Source organism: Manis javanica, chromosome 7, assembly GCF_040802235.1.
Source record: "Manis javanica isolate MJ-LG chromosome 7, MJ_LKY, whole genome shotgun sequence".
Lineage (NCBI taxonomy): Eukaryota > Metazoa > Chordata > Mammalia > Pholidota > Manidae > Manis > Manis javanica.
Window position 1 is genome coordinate 105,453,807 of NC_133162.1, and position 23,514 is coordinate 105,477,320.

At 43.7% G+C, this 23,514-nt stretch overlaps 1 protein-coding gene and 1 long non-coding RNA gene across 14 annotated transcripts in view; one reads left to right on the plus strand and one right to left on the minus strand.

Moving 5' to 3' along the window:
- R3HDM1 (R3H domain containing 1) overlaps positions 1-10,025 on the plus strand; it is a 160,630-nt gene extending 150,605 nt beyond the window's left edge. For 10 of the 11 annotated variants that reach the window (XM_037020742.2, XM_073241375.1, XM_037020746.2 and 7 more), the window contains 3 exons: positions 7,229-7,311; positions 7,833-7,917; positions 8,680-10,025. In XM_037020742.2, the coding sequence (XP_036876637.2) occupies positions 7,229-7,311; positions 7,833-7,917; positions 8,680-9,041 (530 nt within the window). In that variant the 3' untranslated portion in view covers positions 9,042-10,025. The remainder of the gene's footprint in view (positions 1-7,228; positions 7,312-7,832; positions 7,918-8,679) is intronic. The other variant, XM_037020752.2, reaches the window with a different exon arrangement.
- The window catches only part of LOC140850473 (uncharacterized), a 112,391-nt gene that overhangs the window by 70,684 nt on the left and 18,193 nt on the right, over positions 1-23,514 (minus strand). The window lies entirely within an intron of this gene.

Here is a 23,514-nt window from a genome sequence, read left to right on the forward strand (position 1 = left end):
GGAAAGATCATGTCATGAGTGTGGCCTGACAGGGAGCTGCACAAGCACCTCACAATGTTCATTAGAAAAGAGCCCCACAGAAGAGTCAGAAGGCTATGCCTTGCTTCTCTCTGTTTGAAAACTTTTGGGAGAGCGAGTGTATGCTTTCCTGAAGATGCTTTCCAAACTCCTACGCATAACCTTCCTCCAAACACAGAATGTGCTAAATTTGAAGATTTCTGGTTAAAATTAAATGGGACTATAACAAATGAAAATATTGTCTCCAGGACAAGGTTTTTGAAATCAGCATTTATTAAACCCTTTCCATGTGATGTCTTTAGGCCTTCCTGAGTGAAAGAAAAAAATCAGAGTATCTCCATCCTGAAAACCCCAAATTTGTTGATTTTGGAAGGGGGGATACCTATTAATGAATAGACTTAAGAACTGTGCCACTCTTTCTAAACAAGTTCAAATTATAAAGATAAACTTCCATTGAAAGAGAACTTAGGAGCAGATACAAGACATAGAATGTAAATACACCCACTCTTTAAGACTGTAAAATTCTTATATGAGTATGTGTAAATTTGTGTATGCATTTATTTACAGTAGTTAATAATAAATTAGGGGAAGAGGATTAAAGATGGCAGCATGAGAGGTGAGACAGAGGCTTCCTCCTAAAACCGCATATAATATGAAAATATAATACAACTAATCCTGAAAGAGCAACAGGAAAGAGGGCTATGCCAGTCTGCATATACCTAGAGAAAAGAATAGACGTAACAGAACAGGGTAACATACCAAAGCCATGGCCCTGTGGGACCCAAGCCCTTTCCCCACGCCACCTCACCAGCAGGAGGAAGAGAAATGGAGTGGAGGCCTGGGACTACTGAACACCTACCTCTAGAGATCTGCTCTTGGAGCACAAACCTACATTGCATGGTACTCTCATGACTAGGGAGGTTGGAGGGCTAAGACCAGCAGAATACCTGGAGAGACTGAGCTTCCACCTGCTTCTGGAAAATAGGGATCCATATCAGGCTGCTCTGGGACAAGAAAAAGGTAGGAAGTCTTCCTAACAGCAAGAGGGCTGTTGGGCAAGGATCACGCAGAGCTTATTGCTCAGGAGAAAGGACAGGTAGACAAAATTGTATGGGTGTACCCTGCCCAGCAGGTTGGGAACTTACATGTTTTTCAGGTGCTCCAGCTCCCTGGCAGGCTGTGTAGCTCCAGGCACCCCCTCCATGATATACAGCCTGCTACGCCTTCCTCCCGGTCAGCCCACACATGACTTGCAAAACAGCAAACCCTGCCCAGGCATTAGGCCAGCCACAGGGAAGCCCTACCTACAGCAGCTACAAATGTAAAGCATAGAGGCTTATAGCTGTGAGCTCAGCTCACTGGTTCTAGCAGTGGAGACAGGCATAGCAGCCAGGAAGCAGGAAACAGCTCTTCCCCCCACTGAGGAACCAGCACTGCTCCCCTGTGACCCCTGACATTGCTCCAGGTGCTGAGGAGCTCCAGAGAGTAGAGCTTCTGGGCACTACAGGGCACCACACACAAATAAGAAAGATCAAAGGAACCCGCTTCAAAGCAGAATTGTACATAACACCAGAGAAAGAGTCAAATGAAACCAGCCTCATGAATCTTCCTGAAAGAGATTTCAAAATAAGTATAAACAAGCTCATGGAGGTACAGAAAAATATTCAAGAACTCAGGAATGCTGGTCAGAGATCCAATCATTGCGGAACACAGTTTCTGAAATTAAACATATAAAAGAAGGTTTTAAAAGCAGAATAGATATGGTAGAGGGGACGATAAATGAAATAGAAATTAAAGAGGAATACAAAGAAACCGAGGCACAGAGAGGAAAAAAGATCTCTAAGAATGAAAGAATATTGAAAGAACTGTGTGACCAATCCAAATGGAACAATATTCATATTATAGGGATACCAGAAGAAGAGAGAGAAAAGGCACAGAAAGTGTCATAGAGGAGGTAATTGCTGAAAATATCCCCAGTCTGGGGAAGTAGATAGTCTCTCAGGCCATGGAGGTGCACAGATCTCCCAACACAAGGGAGCCAAGGAAGACAACACCAACACATATAATAATTAAAATGGCAAAGATCAAGGATAAGGACAGAGTATTGAAAGCAGTCAGATGGAGAAATAAGATCACATACAAAGGAAAGCCCATCAGGCTATCATCAGACTTCTCAGCTGAAACCTTACAGGCCAAAAGGGAGTAGCATGATATATTAAATGCAATGAAGCAGAAGGGCCTGGAACCAAGATTACTTTATCTGGTAACATTATCATTTAAATTTGAAGGAGGGATTAGACAATTTCCAGATAAGAAAAGCTGAGAGAATTTACCTCCCAAAAACCATCCCTAGAGTGTATTTTGGTGGGACTGCTATAGATGGAAGTGTTCCTAATGTTTAATAGCAGTCACCAGAGGTAATAAAACCACAGTAAAGAAAGTAGTACAGTTAATTACTAAGCAAATGCAAAATTAAATCAACTACCCCCGAAGTCAATCAAGAGTACAGAAAATGATACCTAATATATAAAGAATATAAAAAAACCTTTAGATTATGTTTGTAATAGCATACTGAGTTAAGTTACTCTCTTACATAGTAAGGAAGTTAACCTTGAACCTTTGGTAACCACAGATGTAAAACCTGCAATGGCAAAAAAGTACATACGTATTGAAAATCACCCTAAATGTAAATGGCCTCAATGCACCAATCGAAAGACAGAGTCACTGAATGGATATAAAAACAAGACCCATCTATATGCTGCCTACAAGACATTCATCTCAAAACCAAAAACATACACAGAATAAAAGTGAAGGGATGGAAAAAGATATTTCATGCAACTAATAGGGAGAAAAAAGCAGGTGTTGCAGAATTTGTATCAGACAAAAGAGACTTTAAAACAAAGAAAGTCACAAGAGACAAAGAAGGACATTACATAATGATTAAAGGGTCAATCTAACAAGAAGATATAACCATTGTAAATATCTATGCACCCAACACAGGAGAACCTACATATGTGAAACAAATACAAATAATTAAAAGGGCAAGTAGAATGCAATGCATTCAAACTAGGAGACTTCAACACTCCACTCACTCCAAAGGATAGATCAACCAGACAGAAAATAAGTAAGGAGACAAGACACTGAACAACACATTAGAACAGACGGACCTAACAGACATCTACAGAACTCAACACCCAGAAGCAGGAGAATACACATTCTTCTCAAGTGAACATAGAAAATTTTCAAGAGTAGATCATATACTAGACCACAAAAAGAACCTTGGTAAATTCAAAAAGATTGAAATTGTACCAACCAGTTTCTCAGACCACAAAGGTATGAAACTAGAAATAAATTATGCAAAGAAAATGAAAAATCCCACAAACACATGGAGGCTTCACAACATGCTGCTAAATAACAAGTGGATCAATAAACAAATAAAAACAGATCAAACAATATATGGGGACAAATGACAACAGTAATTCAACAATGCAAAAATCTGTGGGATGCAGCAAAGGCCATGCTAGGAGGAAAGTATATTGCCATACAGGCCTACCTCAGGAAAGAAGTACAATCCCATATGAACAGTATAACTCACAATTAAGAAAAATAGAAAAAGAAGAACAAATGAGGCCCAAAGTTAGTAAGAGGAGGAATGTAATATAGATTAGAGCAGAAATAAATAAAGTTGAGAAGAATAAAATAGAAATAATCAATGAAAGCAAGAGCTGATTCTTCAAGAAAATAAACAAAATAGATAAACCCCTAGCCAGACTTATCAAGAAAAAAAGAGAGTCTACACACATAAACAGAATCAGAAATGACAGAGGAAAAATCACTACGGACATCACAGAAATACAAGGAATTATGAGAATACTATGAAAAATTATATGCTAACAAACTGGATAACCTATAAGAAATGGACAACTTTCTAGAAAAATACAACCTTCCAAGGCTGACCCAGGATGAGGAGAAAATCTGAACAGACCAATTACCAGCAAGGAAATTTTATTGGTAATAAAAAAAAGTACCTAAGAGCAAAACCCCATACAAGATGGTTTCACTGCTGAATTTTATCACACATTTAGTGAAGACCTAATACCCATCCTTCTTAAAGTTTTCCAAAAAGTAGAAGAGGAGGGAATACTCCCAAACTCATCCTAGAAGGCCACCATCACTCTAATTCCAAAACCAGGCAAAGACCCCACAAAAAATGAAAATTACAGACCAATACCCCTGATGAACATTGCAAAAATACTCAATAAAATATTAGCAAACCTAATTCAAAAATATATCAAAAAGGTCATCCACCGTAATCAAGTACCATATATTACAGGGATGCAAGGTTTCTGTAATATTAGAAAATCTAACCAAATTATCAACATCAACAAAAAGGACAAAAGCCACATGTTCATCTCCATAGATGCTGAAAAAGCATTTGACAAAATTCAATATCCATTCATGATAAAAACTTTAAACAAAATGGTATAGATGTCAAGTACCTCAATATAATAAAGGCCATCTATGAGAAATCCACAGTCAACATCATACTTAACATCAAGGAGCTGAAAGCCTTTCCTTTAAGATTGGGGACAAGATAAGGATGCCCACTCTCTCCACTTTTATTCAACATAGTTCTGGAGATCCTCGCCACAGCAATTAGACAACACAAAGAAATAAGGGCCTCCAGATTGGCAAGGAAGAAGTCAAACACTCCCAGTTTTCAGATGACATAATATTATACATAAAAAACCCTAAACTATCCACTCCAAAACTACTAGATCTAATATCTGAATTCAACAAAGTTGCAGGGTACAAAATTAATACACAGGAATCTGTTGCATTCGTATACACTAACGATGAACTAGCAGAAAGCGAATTGAGGAAAATAATTCCATTCACAATCACATCAAAAAGAGTAAAATACTTAGGAATAAACCTAACCAAGGAAGTGAAAGACCAATGGTCTGAAAACTACATGACACTCTTAAGAGAAATTAGAGAAGATACCAATAAATGGAACACATCCCATGCTCGTGGATAGGAAGAATTAATATAGTCAAAATGGCCATCCTGCCTAAAGCAATCTACAGATTCAATGCAATTCCTATCAAAATACCAACAGCATTCCTCAATGAACTAGAGCAAATAGTTCTAAAATTCATATGGAACCACAAAAGACCTCAAATATCCAAAGCAATTCTGAGAAGGAAGAATAAAGCTGGGGGCTCCCCAACTTCAAGTTCTACTAGGAAGCCACAGTAATTAAGACAATTTGGTACTGGCACAAGAACAGACCCATAGACCAATGGAACAGACTAGAGAGCCCTGATATAAACCCAACCATATATGGTCAATATACAATAAAGGAGCCATGAATATACAATGGGGAAATGAAAGCCTCTTCAACACCTACATGCAAGAGAATGAAACTGGATTAATGTTTAACCCCGTACACAAAAGTAAACTCGGAATGGATCAAAAAAGACTTCAATGTGAGTCATGAAACCATAAATTCTTAGAAGACAACATATGCAAACATCTCCTGAATATAAGCATGAGCAACTTCTTCCTGAACGCATCTCCTCAAGCAAGGGAAACAAACAAGCAAAAATGAACTCTTGGGACTACATCAAGCTAAAAAGTTTCTGTAGAGCAAAGGACACCATCAACAGAACAAAAAGGCATCCTACAGTATGAGAGAATATATTTGTAAATGACATATCTGACAAGGGGTTAACATCCAAAATATATAAAGAACTTACATGCCTCAACACCCAAAAAGCAAATAACCTGATTAACAAATATGCAGAGGATATGAAGAGACAGCTCTCCAAAGAAGAAATTCAGATGGCCAACAGACATGAGAAGACGCTCCACATCATTAATCATCAGCGAAATGCAAATTAAAACCACAGTGAGATACCACCTCACACCAGTAAGGATGGCCAGCATTGAAAAGTCCTAAGAACAACAAATGCTGGTGAGCATGTGCAGAAGGGGAACCCTCCTACACTGCTGGTGGGAATGTAAGGGAGTTTAACCATTGTGGAAAGCAATATGGAGGTTCCTCAAGAAACTAAAAATAGAAATACCATTTGATCTGGGAATTCTACTCCTTGGAATTTACCCAAAGAATACAACACAGATTCAAAAAGACATATGCACCCCTATGTTTATCACAGCATTATTTACAATAGCCAAGGTATGGAAGCAACCTAAGTGTCCATTAGTAGATGAATGGATAAAGAAGATGTGGTACACAATGGGATATGACTTACCCATAAGAAGTAAACAGATCATACCATTTGCAACAACATGGTTGGAGCTAGAGGGTATTATGCTCATTGAAATAAGCCAGGCAGAAAAAGACAGGTACCAAATGATTTACCTCATTTGTGGAGTGTAACAACAAAGCAAAACTGAAGGAACAAAACAGCAGACTCACAGACCCTAAGAAGGGACTCGCGATTACCAAAGGGGAGGGGTGCGGGAGGTCGGGTGAGGAGGGTGGGAGAAGGGGTTCGATGGCTATTATGTTTAGTACACATGGTGTGGGGGTCACAGGGAAGACAGTGTAGCACAGAGAAGGCAAATAGTGAATCTGTGGCATCTTACTACACTGATGGACAGTGACTGCAATGGGGTATGGGTCAGAACTTGGTAATATGGCAGATGTAGTAACCACATTGTTTTCATGTAAAACTTTCATAAGAGTGTATATCAATACCTTAATTAAAAAAAGGAAACAAAGTAATAATAAATTAGAGGATATCAAGAGCTTATGTTTTCCCAGGGATTTTTCCTTCCTCTAAAGTGTAACATTAATTTTCAGTCATCATAGAAAATATGGATTTTAGCATCTCAAGTGGGTGGAGTGGGTATTCTTGTTATTTTGTGGATTACGTGGAATGTTAAGGTATATAGAGGTTTCTGTGCAACCTATCTGCATCTACCCAAGTGTCCACCATTTACCCTCCTTCTTAACCACTGTTACGAGTCTAGTCCTTTCAGAAGTTTACCCTAGGTCTTTAAAGGAGATATGGACACTTTTATATCTTTTAAAAAACCATGTCAATACCTACACTTTGTATTGTGCAAAACATGTTACCCCTATTTGTCTTAAGTGTTCTGGACAATTTAGAAAACTCTGCAATGTACTTTGTAACAGAGAAGAATATATAAAAACGGTGTGTTGTTGTTTGGCTTTCAGGTGATGCCAGATACCCCTTACTTGGCCAGCCACTGCAGTACAACTCTCCTGCTGTTCTACACGGACACATTCCAGCCCAGCAGGTGTGAAAGCCAGTTGTGTGAGCACCTGGGCTTTGTTGACAGAACCTCATAGTTCTTTTGTCCATGGGGTCAGGAGATGGGGGTAGTGTGGGCTATGGCGCACCTTTTGGTGCTGCGCAAGGAGAAGCTCGGGTCCTTGCCACCTGGTGTATTGACCTTTTCACTAGCCCCACTGAGAGTAGAGCAAGGGAGAAGGTGATGTGCTTGGCTGAGCAGAAATTCACTAGTGCTATCCAAAAATCAGTGGCAGCTGGGGCATTGGGGCACCTTTCTTATGAAAGACAGTCAGCAAGTGACTGGCCATAGTGAGGAACAGAAGTGCCATTGCACAGAGGCAGAATTCAGAAGGCCTGGGATTGGATTTCTTTGAAGGACAAAACCCAGTAGGTTTTGTGATTGAGTATGTTTATGTAATAAGTATGTTTACATCATGAGTATGTTTAGGTATTAAGTGTTGGAACACTACAAACACATTTGTCAGCTTTATTGTCCTAATTTCTCATTTATTTATGGATTTCCAGGGTCAGTCTGGCAACAGGCATGGAAATAGAGGAAGGAAACAAGCTAAAAAAGCTGCATCCACTGACCTTGGTGCAGGAGAAGCAGGTGTGTCCTTTAGCAACAATGGATGTGGTTTGACAAACTATTGACAGTTTGTCTTTAAAACCATGCCATACCACAGAAATGGATTTCCTCTTTCTAGAGTCCTGCAAAAAGTTGTAATTACGTAGAACATAAAATTATGTTGTCTATATTGTAGGGTTCTTGAATATGTTCTTTTCATTCTGTCTCATTTCCTATTTGAAAATGTGTAAGATACAGGTAAGTTGAGGAGGAGTGAAGGGACCAAAGGGGAAAGATGTGTGTAAGAGGAGCAGGTAGAATGAAACTCTTTGCCTCTGTATCCTCTGAGAAAGGAAGTAATCCTTACACTTCTGTGTGGAGATGGTCTAAATGAACAAATGAATCACCTGTCCATGGCAAACTGCTTTCAGATGTGCCTTAACTTTCTATTAAACAGCCTTGGAGTGGTTACAGCAAATGCTCTTATCTTAATTTTACAATGGGAACATGAATTTCAGGAGACTGTTTTCCTAAGATCACACAGCTAATTTAGAGAAGCCTCTACAGTGCTGTGTTTTGTATGTGCAGCTATCAGTGAAGACTAAAATGGGTAGCTCAGCACCATTAGCTCCATACCCCTTGCTTAAGAGGTTAATAGGAATGATTTTCAAAATAACCATAACAATTAGAATTTTGTGGATTTGAATGGTTTCAGAAAATTCTCTTATGTCATATTTGGATCTGCAGTACTTTCTGTACACCTTTAGTAATAGGGATTATTAATTCTAACCTTTTCCATTCTAGTTGTTGGGAAGGTCTTGGAAATTACTGAACTACCAGATGGAATAACTCGCATGGAGGCCGAGAAGCTTTTTGGGGAACTCTTTAAAATTGGCGCCAAGATCCGGTGGCTCCGGGATCCCCAGTCCCAGCCCCAGCTACGTCGTCACCCTCTCTGCTGTGGCAGTGGGGACAATACTGTCAACCCTGAACGCTCTAAACCCAGTGACTTGGCCTCCACATACACTGTCCTAGCCACATTCCCCTCCATTTCGGCTGCACAGAATGCATTGAAGAAACAAATTAACTCAATTAACAAGTTTAAGCTGAGAACAAGCAAGAAGCACTATGACTTTCACATTTTGGAAAGGGCAAGTTCTCAGTAACAGCCACCTTGGACCCTTGGCCTTTATGATTCCCCTGTCCTCTCCCATCTTTAATTAGGTTGGTATTTGGAGCTTCTCTTAACATGATAGAGACTCCTAGGATGTGTGGTTATCGTGTTACAGCTTTTGAAGACAGGCCAGTGATCCAGCAAGGGGGGTGGAAATACACATTTCACCCCGAATAACTAGGAATCCACATCGGAATGATACAGAGTTAGCAGCTTTTTCTGGGGAAATGCTGTTCAAATGCCTCCTAACTTTTATAGTTATTTTGTTTTATATTTCTGAATTCTTGTATCAGATCCAAAGCTCTATTGTACAGCAAATTATTCTTCAAAATGATTACAACCAGTTGGAGCCTGTATTTCTTTTTTGCAGCCAGCATGTGTGACCCAGCATAGAATTTGGGGGAAAAGAATGGAGGAGTAGTGTGACCAGGTCGAGACCATCTGCTCTTTTTGGGAGGACTTGAGGGTGACTAAGGAGCCCATAAATAGAAATCACTCTCCCCCTGTATCTCTAAACACAGTAACAATTCCCAGAAAATACACAACTCCCTCATAGGGTCCTTCCATTACTCATTTAGGTAGTATGAACATTAAGTATAAAGTAAATTATGTTCTTAATGCTTCTTAGTCAAACCGCTTAAGATTCAAAGGGGACTAGGAATCAAATCATTCTAGGCAGGAAAATACTTCCACTTTGTTTTTTAAGTGTCCCTCCAATAACTGAATGCCACTTACTTGCATTCCCATTCTTGTGGATTTTTTGTCCCTTAAGGAAATGCATCTGATGAGTGCTGGGAATTTCCTAAGTGGTTTAAAATGTGTTTTCATTGTTTGCAGCGGATCACTGGACATCAAAGATTCATTGCACTTATGAACAAGGAACCTTTTTTTCAATTTCTGTGTAATTTGCAAAGCTGTACAATGTGTGCTGATGCAAGCCTTTTTCAGTTCAAAAAAATAAATGTTTACAAATACAGACCCACTTTGTCTTTTGTAAATTAAAAATACCTTTTTAAATGAGTGTGGGTACTGAAGACTTCACCTGTCTTGACAATTTCAATTTCAGACTTAGAGAAGGTGAAGAACAGTAAACCTCCTCCTTTTACAAATGTCCTAGGAAGCATCACTTTTTCTGTAGGAATGATTCCTATGAGCATGATTCATGTTTTTTTTTTTTGGTCTCTCATAAAGGTAATACCAATGAATTGTAGACAGTTTTGAGTATGGATACAACTAAAAGTAGAACATTGTTTAGTTAAATAAAGAATTTGTGGTTTTAGCCAATATTTTGAGCTCCTAATTATTCAGTTTTGCTCAAATATTTTATAGAAAGCTATTCCCATTTGCTAGACAAGCAAAGTCAAACTGGTAAGAAACCCAAATGGTAGGAGATCTGTCATCTACAACTTGCCTCAGGCCTGGTTTGCTTCCAGCCCAGATTAGGGGTTTAATTTGCAACTCAGAAGCAAGATGTACTCTGGCACAGATGTTCACTCACTGAAGGTTTTTTTGCAAAGTCGCACTCCCAGGCCTCTCCATAAGTTGGTGCATCCCAGTCGTGAATATTGTACTGCTGAGAGCAGAGTTGGAGCTGCCTTTGAACCATGTCAGACTAGGGAGCCAGGCACAGAGGAAAAGGAAGAGTGAGGATGGTGAAAAGGCATTCCTTTCCAAAGCTTGTTTGATTTTTATTATTTTTTACTACAGAGACTTAAAAGATGGAGAGGATACACATTTAAGGCCAGCTTAGCAAGTATTCAATCTTACATGAAATTAGAGACAAAAAAACAACCCTATGGTTCATTTCAATTTTCTGAGTATTTTCTTCAACTCCTGAAGTAGGAATCCTTGTAAAGCTCAGTAAGTTTTTTGTTTTATTTTTTTTAATTGAGGTATAATTAACATATTCATTTCAGATATACAATATAATGATTATTTGTATAGATTACAAAATGATCACCACAAGTGTAGTTAACATCCATTATCAACATAGAATAATTTTTTTTCTTGGGATAAGAACTTTTTAAGATCTACTTTCTTAGTGAAAGAGCAAACCAGGACCACCTCCATTTTGTTCTGTGCCCTCCATCTTGAGTAACTATGTCCTGGACCCAGCCCCATTCCCGCTCGAACCACACCTGGCAACCTGTGCAACAGGGCCCTGACCCTTCCCCAGCCAATCGGCTAAAGCCACAACCATCACCCCACCAACTGCCCCTAGACCCCTATAAAACCTTTTTGCTTTTTGAAACGTGCTCACCGGCATCTCGCCACTGCATCGGCGCAGGTGGAGATTGAGCTCGAGCTAGCTCGAATAAAGGCTCTTTGCTTTTGCACTGGACTCAGCTCCCTGGCAGTCTTTGGGGATCACAAATTCTGGGCATAACATTTGGGGGCTCATCCAGGATCCCCAAAACCCCCAGGGAACCCGACCCGGAGAGCCTGACTGGCCACAGTAGGTATCTGTTCATTCCCTGTCTCTTGTTTGTCTGCTTCCTGTCTCTGTGTGTGAGCTCATTTCTGGAATTCTGGTAATGCCTGGTGTGGTCTAAGTGGACGCACTGGAAGACCGCGGGCTGGAGGATTCGGAAAACGTTCCGATCCTCCCTTCTGGAGGGGCGTGGATTCCCCTCAAAGGTCTGAGATGAGGCGGGTCGCTCCCGCTGGTCAGTGTGAGGCTGTCGTCTAGCTTTCGGTTTTGCTTCCACGGAATTGGAAGACTTTTCAGGGCCCTCTGTTTGTCTGTTTCTGTGTTCTGTTTTGTTTTGTGGACTTACTGGACGACATTATGGGACAGGCTCAGTCTACTCCTCTAAGTATTATAATTGATCATTTTAAAGATACCAGGGGAAGAGCTAACAAACTCAGTGTGGAAGTCCAGAGGGGTCGATGGCAGACTTTTTGTTCTAGCAAGTGACCAGCTTTCAATGTCAGATGGCCACCAGAAGGAACCTTCGGCCTCCCTACCATCCACCGAGTCAGGGATATCATCTCTCAGTCTAAGACAAGTCATCCTGATCAGCTCCCTTATATTATCACTTGGCAGGACCTTGTAGAAGACCCACCCTCCTGGCTTAAGCCCTTCCTGGCCCCATGCCTTCCAGCTGAAACCCATTCTTGCTTTGCAGAGGACAGAGAAGAAGGAGAACAAGAAAAGTCTTACCCAGCCTTCAGCATCCCTTTACCCTGTCCTACAGGGGGGCTGACGAAGAACTAATTTTTCCTCCCCCATATCAGCCCTCTAGGATGCCGGAGGGACACCAGCATCCCCCTCCGGGGCAAGCAGATGCCACTCCAAGAGCAGGAGGTGGAGGTGCTCCAGTGGGAAGCCCACCCTTTACCAGACAAAGGGTCCAGAGGGAGCAGTCTGCCTCTGCTACTGAGTCCACCATTCTACCCCTACAAGCCACCGGCCCCCCAGATGAGCAGGGAAATCAGCCCACCACTACTGGCCCTTCACCACTAGTGACCTCTACAATTGGAAGGCTCAGAATCCTAAGTTTTCCGAGAGACTGGGAGGCCTTACTGATTTATTAGACTGTTTCCTTTACCCATCAGCCCACATGGGATGACTGCCAGCAGCTTTTGCAGGTCCTGTTCACAACCAAGGAGAGGGAGAGAATCTTCAATGAGGCCCGAAAACTAGTTCCGGGTGTAGACGGGAATCCTACCACCAATCAGGCTCAGATAGACACCTCCTTCCCCTTGACTTGGTCTGAGTGGGATTTCAACACGGCAGAAGATAAGAAGAGGCTTCGGGTCTACCACCAGACTCTAATGGAGGGTCTCTGAATGGCTGCTAGAAAGCCAACCAATTTGGCCAGGGTAGGAAATGTACAGCAAGAAAAAGATGAATCTCCAGCTGCCTTTTTAGAACAGATCATGGAGGCATTCTGTACCTACACCCCCATGGATCCAGAGGCTCTGGGAAGCAAGGCAGCTGTTATCATGGCCTTTGTAAACCAGTCAACTGCCGACATTAGAAGAAAATAACAGAAAATAGGAGAAAGAAGTCTGCAGGACTTACTGGTAGTAGCCAAAAAGATATACAACAACCAGGAGCCTCCTGAAGATAAGCAGGCTCACGCCATGGCAGCTGCCAACAGTAAACAAACTCGAGACCTGGCCAGAATACCACTAGCTACTACTGCAGGCTCCCCTGAGGAACAAGACCGCCATCTCCGGCAGCTGGCAGATGACCCAAGAGAAGGTAGAGGAGCCAACAAGGGTGGGGAGGTGGAGGCTACAGAAAGACCAGTGTGCATACTGCAAAGAAATAGGGCACTGGGCCCAAGAATGCCCGAAAAAGGCCAACAGGAAGGGAAGCAAGACTGATCAAGTAAAAGTCTTAGAGCTGGATGAACGGAATGATTAGGGGAGTTGGGGTTCAGACTCCCTCCCCAAGTCCAGGGTAACTCTTAGAATGGAGGAGACCCCTGTTGACTTCCTTGTTGACACCGGAGTGCAACATTCGGTCCTCCACACCCCAAAAGGAAAACTAGTGAGCAAGAAGTCCTGGGTACAAGGGGCAACTGGTATGAGCCAGTCTTCATGGACTACCTGAAGAATAGTAGATTTGGGGATGGGCTGGGTATCCCACTCCTTTATGGTAATACCAGATGCCCCTACCCGCTGTTGGGAACGAACTTACTGACAAAGATTGGACCTCAGATAACTTTCAAACAAAGGGGGCCTCAGGTCACTGATGGCAAGGGCCACCCTATCCAGGTCCTGACCATGAAATTAGAAGATGAATACTGTCTCCATCAGAGGGTGCTCCCGAGAGAGGGTAACATGGACAGATGGCTACAAAAATTCCCCACAGTTTGGGCAGAGATGGGAGGGATAGGACTAGCCACTCACAAGACCCTGGTCCTAGTAGAGCTCAAGCCAGGAGAAGGTCCCGTAAGGATCAGGCAGTACCCCATGTCTCAGGAGGCCCAGAAGGGAATCCAGCCACACATCCGGAGACTATGAAGCCTAGGAGTAATAGTTCCCTGCCAGTCTGCCTGGAACACCCTCCTACTGCCAGTCAAAAAGCTTCATACGAATGACTACTGACCGGTACAGGACCTCTGGGAAGTAAACAAGAGAGTCATGGACATACTCCCAACTGTTCCCACCCCATATACTCTCTTGAGGTCCTTGGCGCCCTCCAGAGTTAGGTATACTGTACTAGATTTAAAAGATGCCTTCTTCAGATATATCAAAGAAATAATCTTCCCATGTTTTCTTCCATCTGCTACTTCAATAGCTTTTCTTCTTCCTAATTACAACCCTTTAGTAGAATTCGTGCCTCCTATCAAAAATTACCAAGTATCATAATTCTTCCAAGTGGTAAAGATACCTCAAGACAAATGCTGGGCATAGAAGCCACAGGGCATAAATCTGCAAAGAAGTAAAAAGCTAACCTTTTCAAAGAATACTGCTGCTGTCTCACTTATCAACTTTACATTTCCCTGTATGGCCCCGGGAGATGACTGATTAGCCAGAGACGGGTAAGATTCCTCAAGGGAGGAACAACCTAAGACAGGCACAGTCGCAGGGGGGCCATCAGGTGAGAAATTGGGGATCAACAGAGGTGAGGCTTAGAACCTCATCCCCCGCCCACTGTTTTGAGAGAAATCTTCTGCATCTATGGATGTTTTGTTGCCCTTGTCTAGCTTGGATTAATACTTAGGCTATAGGCACAGACCTGATCATCTACATTTGCCCTCTTACAGCACTAAATTATGTTTTCTACCTTTATCTTGCATCTACCTACCACTTCAGCATTTTATTAAAAATAATAATAAGGGAGAAATGTGGGATTCACATATAAATCAAGTATAAAAATGAAATGAATAATCATATCTGACTTGATTGTTTATAGTTCATGATGCATGATCAAAACTGAAAGTTTCTGTGATATGACTGCCCTTGCACTGTTCACCATGTAAGAACTTATTCACTATGTAAGAACTTGTTCACCATGTAAGAACTTGTTCGTTATGCTTCAGAAGATTGGAGACTGTTGAGAATTAGGCTTGGAGTTGATTAATGATTGTGCATTGAGTCCTCTATACAGAATTTTATTGTTAACAACCATTTGATCAATAAATACGAGAGATGCCCTCTCAAAAAAAAAAAAAAAAGACACCTTCTTCAGTCTGCCACTAGCACCCTGAAGCCAATCCTTGTTTGCCTTTGAGTGGCATGATCCAGAGGAGGGCTATAGTGGGCAGCTCACCTGGACACAGCTGCCTCAGGTGTACAAAAATTCGCCCACCATCTTTGATGAAGTGCTACACAAGGACCTAGGTGAGTACAGAAGGGAGCACCCTGGCCTCACCCTCCTACAGTATGTAGATTACATCCTGATTGCTGCTGACATGGCCGAAGACTGTGAGTGGGGGACCCAGGACCTGCTGACAACCCTGGGGGCCTTAGGGTACCGGGCATCCATGAAGAAAGCTCAGATATGCAGGGAGAGGGTAAGTTACCTGGGATACCTCTTGGAGGGTGGACAGCAGCAGTTATCAGATGCCAGAAAAGAAACTGTCCTGAAACTCCCTACTCCCACCTCCCGAAGGGAAGTAAGAGAATTCCTAGGATCAGCCGGCTATGGCGCCTCTGGGTTCCAGGTTTTGCTGAGATTGCCAGATCCCTATATGAGGCTACCAAAGAGGGAAAAGCATTTAAATGGACTGGAAAGGAAGTAACTGCCTTTAATCAGTTAAAAGGGGCCCTCCTAGATACCCCAGCAATGGGCCTACCAGATACTATGAAGCCCTTCCATCTCTATGTAGATGAACACAAGGGAATAATGAAAGGGGTTCTAACTCAAACCCTAGGCCCCTGGAGCCACCTGGTAGCTTATTTGTCCAAGAAGCTGGATTCAGTGGCTGCTGGCTGGCCACCATGCCTAAGAATTATTGCAGCGACTGCACTCCTAGTCAAAGACACAGACAAACTGACCCTAGGACAGGAGATCTGGATCACGACCCCACACACCATTGAAAGGGCCCTGAAACAGCCTCCTGATAGATGGATGAGCAACACACGTATGACTCATTACCAGAGCCTCCTACTCAACCCTCCACGAGTGCAGTTCCACTCCAGTGCAGCCCTCAATCCTGCAACCATACTGCCCAACCCTGTCCTAGATGCTCCACTACATGACTGTGCAGGGATCCTGGAGGAGGTACACAGATTCCGGACGGACCTAACCAACTGGCCCCTCCCTGATGCTGAACTTGGTTCACTGATGGCAGCAGCTTTGTGCAGGATGGACACAGGTATGCAGGTGCAGCGGTGGTCACCAAAACAGACACCATGTGGGCGGGGGCTCTACCCTCCGGAACATCAGCCCAGTGAGCAGAGCTCATAGCCCTCACCAAGGTGCTAACATTAGGAGCTGGAAAACGGATCAACATCTACACAGATAGCTGTTATGCATTTGCCTTGGCCCATGTTCATGGGGCAATCTACCAGGAGAGAGGGTTATTGATGGCAGAGGGATGGACTATAAAAAATAAGCAGGAGAAAAAATTCATATGGAAACACCAAAGACCCCGAATAGCCAAAGCAATCCTGAGAAGGAAGAATAAAATTGGGGGGATCTTGCCCTCCAACTTCAAGCTCTACTACAAACCTACAGTAATCAAGACAGTTTGGTACTGGCACAAGAACAGAGCCACAGACCAGTGGAACACAATAGAGACTCCAGACATTACCCCAAACATATATGGCCAATTAATATATGATAAAGGAGCCATGGACATACAATGGGGAAATGACAGCCTCTTCAACAGATGGTGCTGGCAAAACTGGACAGCTACATGTAAGGGAATGAAACTGGATCACTGTCTAACCCCATACACAAAAGTAAACTCAAAATGGATCAAAGACCTGAATGTAAGTCATGAAACCATAAAACTCTTAGAAAAAACATAGGCAAAAATCTCTTGGACATGAACATGAGTGACTTCTTCATGAATGTATCTCTCCGGGCAAGGGAAACAAAAGCAAAAATGAACAAGTGGGACTATATCAAGCTGAAAAGCTTCTATACAGCAAAGGACACCATCAATAGAACAAAAAGGTATCCTACAGTATGGGAGAATATATTCATAAATGACAGATCCAATAAAGGGTTGACATCCAAAATATATAAAGAGCTCACGCACCTCAACAAACAAAAAAGCAAATAATCCAATTAAAAAATGGGCAGAGGAGCTGAACAGACAGTTCTCCAAAGAAGAAATACAGATGGCCAACAGACAAATGAAAAGATGCTCCACATCGCTTGTCATCAGAGAAATGCAAATTAAAAGCACAATGAGATACCACCTCACACCAGTAAGGATCACCACCATCCAAAAGACAAACAACAACAAATGTTGGCGAGGTTGTGGAGAAAGGGGAACCCTTCTACACTGCTTGTGGGAATGCAAATTAGTTCAACCATTGTGGAAAGCAGTATGGAGGTTCCTCAAAAAGCTCAAAATAGAAATACCATTTGACCCAGGAATTCCACTTCTAGGAATTTACCCTAAGAATGCAGCACTCCAGTTTGAAAAAGACAGATGAACCCCTGTGTTTATGGCAGCACTATTTACAATAGCCAAGAAATGAAAGCAACCTAAGTGTCCATCAGTAGATGAATGGATAAAGAAGATGTGGTACATACACACAATGGAATATTACTCAGCTATAAGAAAAAAACAAATCCTACCATGTACAACAACATGGATGGAGCTAGAGGGTATTATGCTCAGTGAAATAAGCCAGGTGGAGAAAGACAAGTACCAAATGATTTCCCTCATATGTGGAGTATAAGAACAAAGAAAAACTGAAGGAACAAAACAGCAGCAGAATCACACAACCCAAGAATGGACTAACAGTTACCAAAGGGAAAGGGACTGGGCAGAAGGGGAAGGGAGGGATAGGGGCAGGGAAAAAGAAAGGGGGCCTTATGATTAGCATGTATAATGTGGGTGGAGCATAGGGAGGGATGTGCAACACAGAGAAGACAAGTAGTGAGTCTACATAATCTTACGCTGATGGACAGTGACTGTAATGGGGTTTGTCGGGGGGGGACTTGGTGAAGGGGGGAGTCTGGTAACCATAATGTCCTTCATGTAATTGTAGATTAATGGTAATCAAGTGAATATAAGAAAAAAATAAGCAGAGATACTTGACCTGCTCACGGCCTTATAGCTACCTGCCAAGTTGGCCATTATCCACTACCAAGGGCACCAGAAAGCTGATGACCTGGTAGCAAGAAGTAACCGAAAGGCTGACCAGGCAGCCAACACAGTGGCCCTTACTTAAGTCCCCACCATAGCCCTACAACTACCAGACCCGGGAGACCCAGTTTTACCAGACCAGCCCAGATACTCCCAGGAGGAGTTGCAGTGGATCAAGAGACTCCCCATGGCCCAGGAGATAAAGGGATGGTGGTATACACCTGACAAAGAGCTCTTGCTGCCAGACCAGCTCAGAGTCTCAGTATTAGAACACATGCACCGGTCTACTCATCTGGGGGCCCGAAAATTAAAAGACTTAATCCAACATGCTGGAATTAAGATTCACCAACAGGACACCAAAATAGAACAGGTTGTATCTGCCTGTGAGACCTTTCAACTTACAAATGTGAGAGCCACATTGAATGAAAAAGGAACCAGGCTCAGGGGCACCAAACTGGGAGCCCAATGGAAAGTCAACTTCACTGAAGTTAAACCAGGAAAGTATGATTATAAATATCTTTTAGTATTTATAGACACCTTCTCTGGCTGGGTTGAGGCATACCCAACCAAGTACAAAATGGCTCAGACAGTGGCCAAGAAACTACTGGAAGACATCCTACCCAGGTATGGTTTTCCTGCCATGATAGGATCAGACAATGGACCAGCTTTCATCTCGCAGGTAACGCAGGCAGTAGCCAAGGCTATTGGGGCAAGTTGGAAATTACATTGTGCTTATAGGCCTCAGAGCTCAGGACAGGTCAAAAGGATGAATGGAACCCTAAAAGAGACCCTTACCAAATTAACCATAGAGACTGGGAGGGACTGGGTAGCTCTCCTGCTGTACGCCCTTTACCAGGTGAGGAACATTCCTCACACCCTGAGTTTTACTCCCTATGAGATCATGTTCGGCAGGCCACCCCCTATCATTCCCAACCTTAAAGCTGAACTTCTTGCTGAATTCGAAAACCAAGAACTGTTTTTTTCCTTGAGAGGGCTCCAGAAGACGCACAAGGACATTTGGCCTCACCTCCGTGCCATCTATGAAGCTGGCACAACCCTGGCACCTCATCAGTACAGGCCAGGAGACTGGGTCTATGTCAAAAGACACCACTGAGAGACCCTTGAGCCATGCTGGAAGGGACCCTACGTCGTGGTACTGACAACTCCCACTGCTCTCAAAGAAGACGGCATTGCGACCTGGGTCCATCACACCCATGTTCGGCCAGCAGATCCTTCCACAATCTGGAAAAACTTTGTCACCCAATGGACCGTCAATCAGGACCAACACAACCTGCTCAAGCTCAGGCTACAGTGCACTCAACCTACCTGATGTTAGTAACTCTGTTAGTTCTACTGCTCATGCTGCCGAGAGTCCCCACACACCCCTGAACGGTATGTGGCAAATCATAGACACCAGCTCAGGGACATTTCTTAGTCAGATTTCCCAGACCCACCCCAGAGACACTTGGTTTCTGGAACTCAGGTTTAACCCACTAAGCCTCTTCCATCTTGAATGCCCACAACCCTGCCTCAGACCCAAACCCTTTAACCCCCAAAACCCCCTGCCCCACTTTTACATCTGCCCTGAACCTTCTCGGATGTCAGGGGACCCCTACAGATCAGCAGCAGACTATTTCTGTGCCTCCTGGTCCTGTGTCTCAAGTGGACACATCTGGTGGACACCCCCAAAATCCAGTGATCTAATCACCATTGGGCGGCTGCCTGCACCACCTTGCAGCTCGAGTCCCTGTTACCCCATAAGTATCTCTCTTTCACAGACCAGGGAGAAAAAGCAATGTCATGCGAAACTGGCAGGACCTGGGGAATTCATTTCTACGAAAAAGTTAGACTTGGAGCCTGAGACTCAGGTGGGCTTTTTACTGTCCGAATGCAAGCAGCCCCCCTTATTCTACAGTCCTCCATAGGACCCAACCAGGTGCTTGCTCCCTGGCCTACCCCTGCCCAGGCGGTCCCACCCAGAAACACCCAGGCCCCTGCCTTGTGACCCCCCCACATCCCTTGCCCCTACCAGAGCATCATTTGTGTCTCCTGCCCTGGGCCATAACTTACCAGCTGATACAGACCCCTATGGAGAATATTTGTTGGAGCATACTGTGTTCTGAACACTTCCAGGCCCCACCTGACCAAGTCCTATTGGCTCTGTCTAGATGTCCGGCCACCATATTACGAAGGTTTTGCCATCAAAGGCAATTATACAGCAGCCTCCAATCCCAGCTCCTGCAGGTGGTGTCAGGATAGTGCAAGGCTAACCCTCCAGGCAGTAACTGGACAAGGCACTTGCTTAGGCCACATGCCCCCGGGGCAGTCACACCTCTAATGAAACTCCAACTGTCCTCAGAGAGACAGTGTATCTGCTTCCCCCCGAAAATGCATGGTGGGCCTGCCTGTTCCAGTGGCCTCACTCCCTGCATGCACTCCCAAGTCCTTAACTCCCCAAAAGAAGGCTTCTGCATACTCATGTAGTTGACCCCCAAACTAGCATACCATTCGGGATAAGAAATACTTAACAGGTTAGACTCTGCTAACCCCCAAAGTAAAAGAGAGCCTATCACAACCTTAACCGTAGCTGTGCTCTTAGGTCTGGGGTTAGGGGGAGCAGGGACCAGAATATCATCACTCGTCATCCAGGACAAAAACTACAGAACCCTAAGGGCAGCCATTGACCTAGACATAGAAAAAATTGAAAATCAGTTTCTCATCTACAGGAATCCCTTACTTCCTTGTCAGAAGTAGTGCTCCAAAACAGAAGGGGGTTAGACTTATTATTCATGCAGCAAGGAGGACTATGTGCATCCCTAGGGGAAGAATGTTGCTTCTATGTCAATCACTCGGGGGTCATAAAAGAATCTATGGCCCTCATAAGGGAAGGGCTGCAGAAATGAAAGTCAGAAAGAGAGCAATCTCACTCCTGGTACGAGTCTCTGTTCAACTGGTCTCCCTGGTTAACTATCCTCATCTTGGCCCTAGTTGGACCCCTCGCCATCCTACTCCTGTTACTAACCCTCGGGCCCTGTATATATCAACAGGCTGGTCCAATTTGTCAGAGACCGCATGGGGGGCATCCAACTAATGGTCCTCTGTGCTCAATACAAGCCCCAAGTAACAGAAGAAAGCCGAATAGCAATGCAGCCGGTCCCATGATTGGGCCCATAAGCAACATGACAAAGGGGGATTCAAAGAGCAAACCAGGACCGACTCTATTTTGTTCTGTGCCCTCCATCTTGAGTATGTCCCCGACCCAGCCCCGTTCCCGCTCAAACCATACCCTGCAACCTGCGCAACAGGGCCCTGACCCTTCCCCAGCCAATTGGCTAAAGCCACAACCATCACCCCCGCCAACTGCCCCTAGACCCCTATAAAACCTTTGTGCTTTTTGAAACGTGCTCTCTCTCTCCAGCATCTCACCACTGCATCAGTGCAGATAGGAGATTGAGCTTGAGCTAGCTCGAATAAAGGCTCTTTGCTTTTGCACTGGACTAGGCTCCCTGGCAGTCTTTGGGGAATCACGAATTCTGGGCATAACATTAGCAACTTTCCAATATATAGTAGTATTAACTGTAGTCACCATGCTGTACATTAAAACCTAAATTTTTGCTTTAAGACCCGTGGTTTACCATATGGAAGATGAAGACTGTCCAGAGATTGAAATAAGTAAGAAACCAGAGCAAGGCTATTGTGAAGTCAGTTCTTAGCCACCCCCACCACCCATTCCCTGAATGTCACATGGAAATACTAATAAAATTACCACCTCCCCCACATCACAAAAATATGCACACATTCCTTAGACTATATCCCCCTGTTCTTTTTAATCTTCTAAAATCTGACTTCACCTATAGAGAAATGGTGGGAGGAGGAAGTACACACAGGAGGAACTTAAGATGTGATTTAGCAGACTTTAAACCTTCCTAAAAACAGCTTTCAATGTCCACAGCCATTGCTGTGGATTTTCCCAGAGCACTTTGCAACAAGTATTTAGGGACAGATAGTACTTTTACCAATAAATGGGCTATTCTTACCTGTATCAGTATTAGCAGCTCCAGCAGTCCCTTCTTTAGGAATGATAGAGGTCGTTTCATGATTTTCTGTCTACTTCTGCTACTTTATATTTTGGAAAGCTGAGAGTATAGCTTATCGTTTTTAAGCCCTTGATGTATGAAGAACATGGATATACTGGGTGTTTGTGAAACAAGCACAAAAAGCATTTGCCATTGTTGGGGAGGAAAGGGCTTGGTTCGGTGTCACAGGGAAGTCAGATATAGTGAGATGAGAGACCAAAGTCAAGAAAGCATAGTTTTAATACACTATGCACAGGGTAGCAGAGTGGGCCGGCCCAAGATATGACAAGCAGGCATGGATGCTTATTCTGAGACTTCTTTTAAGAGGTTTTGGCAGGGCAGAGAGGTCCTTGATTGACAGCTCTCAGCTCTCTAGGCTTGTTCTGATTGGTGAAATGGGGATGGGGGCTGTGCTGTGCTTGTGCCTCTGATGTTTCTTATCTGGAGGATCCTGGATATTTCCTGAGTCACTCTTGGACCCTGTGGCTTCATCTAATTAACTCCTTGAGTCATTTCTGGCTTTCTGGTTCTATTTGATCAACTCCCTGAGTCATCTTTGGGGGACCCTTTCTCCTTTTCATCCCACTCATTTCTGTCTTTCTGCCTGACACCATGGTGCCAACAGTAATCAAAAATAATAATGGGGGGGCGGAGCCAGGATGGCGGTGTGAGTAGAGCAGTGGAAATCTCCTCCCAAAAACACATAGAGCTATGAAAATATAACAAAGAAAAATCTTCCTAAAATAGAGACCACAGGACACAGGACAACATCCAGACCACATCCACACCTGCAAGGAACCAGCGCCTTGCGAAGGGGGTAAGATACAAGCCCCGGCCCGGCGGGACCCGAGCGCCCCTCCCCCCGGCTCCTGGCGGGTGGAGTTTTTTTTTTTTGGCGAGCGCTTTTTGGAAGCCTTAGAGGGACGGGCCCCCGTTGCTGGGGAGGTAGGGTGGCGGGACCGGTGAGCAGGTGCCTGGGAACAGCGCTGGAGGACAAAGAACACCCCGCGTTTCTCCCTGCGGGACCGGCGGGCGGGTGCCTGAGACCGGTGCCTGAGGACGGAGGAGGTCGCGCGTTTTTCCCCTTTTTTTTTTTTTTTTTTTTTTTTCTCTTTTTGGCGAGCGCTTTTTGGAAGCCTTGAAGGGACGGGGACCCCAG